This window comes from Rhagoletis pomonella, unplaced genomic scaffold (genome assembly GCF_013731165.1).
Source record: "Rhagoletis pomonella isolate Grant_MI unplaced genomic scaffold, Rhpom_1.0 Rhpom_scaffold_17178, whole genome shotgun sequence".
Taxonomy (NCBI): Eukaryota; Metazoa; Arthropoda; class Insecta; order Diptera; family Tephritidae; genus Rhagoletis; species Rhagoletis pomonella.
In genome coordinates, this window is record NW_023475698.1 from 1 (window position 1) to 3,172 (window position 3,172).

The 3,172-nt window shown below is 34.5% G+C and overlaps 1 protein-coding gene across 1 annotated transcript; it reads left to right on the plus strand.

The window, feature by feature from the left end:
• Positions 1-824: 824 nt before the first annotated feature.
• On the plus strand, positions 825-2,236 carry LOC118757379 (actin-related protein 2/3 complex subunit 5-like). Its single transcript, XM_036492095.1, has 2 exons — positions 825-1,201; positions 1,273-2,236. The coding sequence occupies exons 1-2, from the start codon at positions 986-988 to the stop codon at positions 1,513-1,515; spliced, it is 459 nt and encodes a 152-aa protein (XP_036347988.1). The 5' UTR covers positions 825-985; the 3' UTR covers positions 1,516-2,236.
• The last annotated feature ends 936 nt before the right edge of the window (positions 2,237-3,172 follow it).

Genomic DNA, 3,172 nt, shown 5'->3' on the forward strand with positions numbered 1-3,172 from the left:
ACAGTTGCTTGGCGCTTGACGCGCCAATTTAGGGATGGCAGTTAGTTACAAGTCAGCAAGCTATAAGTAAAGTAAGCAGAGAAGCGAGTTGCGAATAAGCAAGCTACAAGTTTAATTGTGTTACCAAATTTAGTTAAGCGCTGTTATTGCTTTAACAAGTATTGTAGTGTTTTTACTGTATTAGCAAGTATTGTAAATTGTTTGTTGTACAATAAAGTTAATTGTACTACCATTTGGTCATCGTTTGCCTTTATTTAACAATCCAGCGATACGAACAGGAGGATTTGGGAAATCCGGACGAGGGTTCAAGGATAATCGTAAAAGTATGTTCACATATCAATATTTTCTCAATCAAAGCTCGTGTTTTAATCACCCCGTTTACACAGACAAATCTGAGATTATTAGCCGTCAATTTGTTGTGCTTGTTATTCTCACATCTCAAGGAAATGTTATGTTTCTTCTCTGTGCCACCGTGATCACATTTTTCTGCTATAATAAGCAATATAAATATATATTAACTTAACATTTTTTTAAAAATACCTTTACAAACCTCTTTTCCTTGCTAGCGTCCATTTTTGTTTACTTTTACATTTGGCATTTCTCCTCTTTTTCGCAAAAACAATCGATAAAACTAGGATGGACACCGAAAAGTTATCGGTTAAATCTGAGATTATTTAATAATTACAGATTAACAAGGGACGAATTTTATATGGCTAATCTCTTGTTATAATTACAGAAAATGAGGCTAATCTACTTATATGTGAACCTAGTATAACACAATAAACAAATTTGACACTAAATACACCTCTGTTGGCTTTGGATTTTGGTTAACAAATGTCAAAGTTTGACAATTTTGATAAGCGTTTTTCCTTGGCCGTGTTCTTTGGGTGAATCATTTTTTGCACTTTTTTGGATTGTGCCTAGGAATTCCTGAATTTTACAATACCTATTTAAGATTATTCTTTTTCGACTAACAAAGGAAGATATGGCGAAAAATACCTCTAGTTCAGCTTTCCGCAAAATCGATGTGGATCAATACAATGAGGACAACTTTAAGGAGGATGAAGCGGATGCCATATCAGCGGTAGTAGGCCCAGATGAGAACGAAATAACAACACTTCTCACACAGGGCAAGTCAGTTGAAGCTTTGGTCAATGTTTTACAGAATGCACCCTTACGCTGCAAACATCAGGTAGTAAAGGTATGCATCTTAACATATGTATATAAATAAAAGTAATAAATAATCTTATATTCTTACCCGTTACTATGCAGGACAATGCATTGAATATAACGCTACGCGTCTTGCTCTCTATCAAATCGTCACAAATGGATCAGGCTGTGAAAGCACTCGAGCAAAACGATTTATTAGATGTGTTAATGAAGTACATTTATCGCGGCTTCGAGATACCATCTGAAGGTTCCAGCGGGCATTTGTTGCAGTGGCATGAAAAAGCATTTGCTAAAGGTGGCGTAGGCTGTATTGTGCGGGTGCTTTCCGAAACAAATCGAGCATAAGTTTCAATACCGTTAAACAACATACACTAGTACATACATATATCTGGGCAAACGAGAAGAGCAAACAACAAATATTTGAGCTATTAAACCCAATACTTCCATAGCAGTACTAAGATGAATAATCCCAGCAAACATTTGGAGTCATAAATGAGTCTTTAAGGAGTCCCATTTCGGAGCCTTTGTGCTCATTATGAGCTCATTTAAGAGTCCGAAATGAGGGTGTTTCCCTTACTGCGAAGGTCGTCCTATATGAGCTTAAATTCATACATCAAATGAGCCTCAATATGAGTCATATTGGACTCTTATTGGCCTCATATACGGCTCATTTTGGACTCTTTTTGAAGCTCTTAAATGACTCTTATTGGCCTCATAAATGCCTACTTTCGGAGCTCCTTGTATGCTGTTCTGTGACTCTTATTGGCTTTATTCTTCAACTCTCTTAATGAACTTACTTTAGAGCCATGTTAGCAGGAATTCATTTCAAATACTGTTGCATATTTATATATAAACCTTTGCGCATACATATATACATATGTTCATATATTGCAGCATTCATGTAATAGCAGTTGCACAATTGCAACTAAATACGTCAGGAATTGCGACAGTTTTATCGATTACCAACGTACTAGTAGGTAGTACATATATATGTATTGAAGTTTTAACTAATCCCCGCAAACATATTCTGAGCGCTCAGAATATATGAGTCGGCAAGGAGTCCTAGGTAAGTAAGAAATATGAGTTTCAAAAACAAACATTTTTTTACTCTTATATGAATCTTTTAGGAGTCATATATGATCCAAGTTATGAGCCAGCACTTTGTGCCAGTATAAAAACAATAACGACTAGAAATTTATATCTAAACTTGTTTATACAGATATGAAAAATAATTAGGAAGAAAAAATAAACAAAATTTAGCTGCATAAAGTGCAGGGCGTATGACTCTAAACTTCGATTCAAAAAAAAGAAAGAAATTATTCATGTTTACTTTTTTTTTAATTAAAGTATTAAAGTATTCATTTGTCACTTCAGAAATATGCAGCTGTTGAGGGACTTTTGCTTTGTTGGGTAATTTACCTTACGTTTCACGTATGTACAGCTATGAAAGTATGTATGAAATGAATTCACTTCTCTTACTTCCTTATCACTTGAAGAGAAAAGGTCTTTACTTTCTTTTTTGTCAACGCGAAAAATTGTTTTTGATAATTTCAAATTAAGCTTTAAAAAAATTGCAAGTTTCTAGTTTTCACGATAAACTAGTCTACGCTGCCGCAAAGGACCGCCACTTCAGCAGCTATGTTTTTTTTTGTTTGTTTACAGAACTGCCGGAATTCAGGTGAACCACGTTCCGAATAGCCTACTTTTCATCTATTTTGGCAATAAAAACTCAAATTAGTAATTTTTATTTTTTTCAACGCGAAATCATGTTATTTTATATTCACTGTTATACAAGTTTATAAACTGTTATACAAGTATATAAAACTGAATTCGCTAGATGCATTTGCTTATAAGTGCCAAATGAAATATTGGCTGGCTTCCAAAACGTATCAATACAATGTTTGGAAACTGTTATACTGCGGTATTCAAACTGTTTGTATATGCAGAGTTGCGACCATCGTACAGTTTCATAAGTAAAAACACTATCAGCTGATTGCCAAAA

Bases quoted from the DNA above. Each gene is read 5' to 3' on its own strand.
- LOC118757379 (XM_036492095.1), top strand. From the start codon at position 986: ATGGCGAAAAATACCTCTAGTTCAGCTTTCCGCAAAATCGATGTGGAT. The intron at 1,202-1,272 runs GTATGCATCTTA...GTTACTATGCAG, and splicing joins GCAAACATCAGGTAGTAAAG to GACAATGCATTGAATATAAC.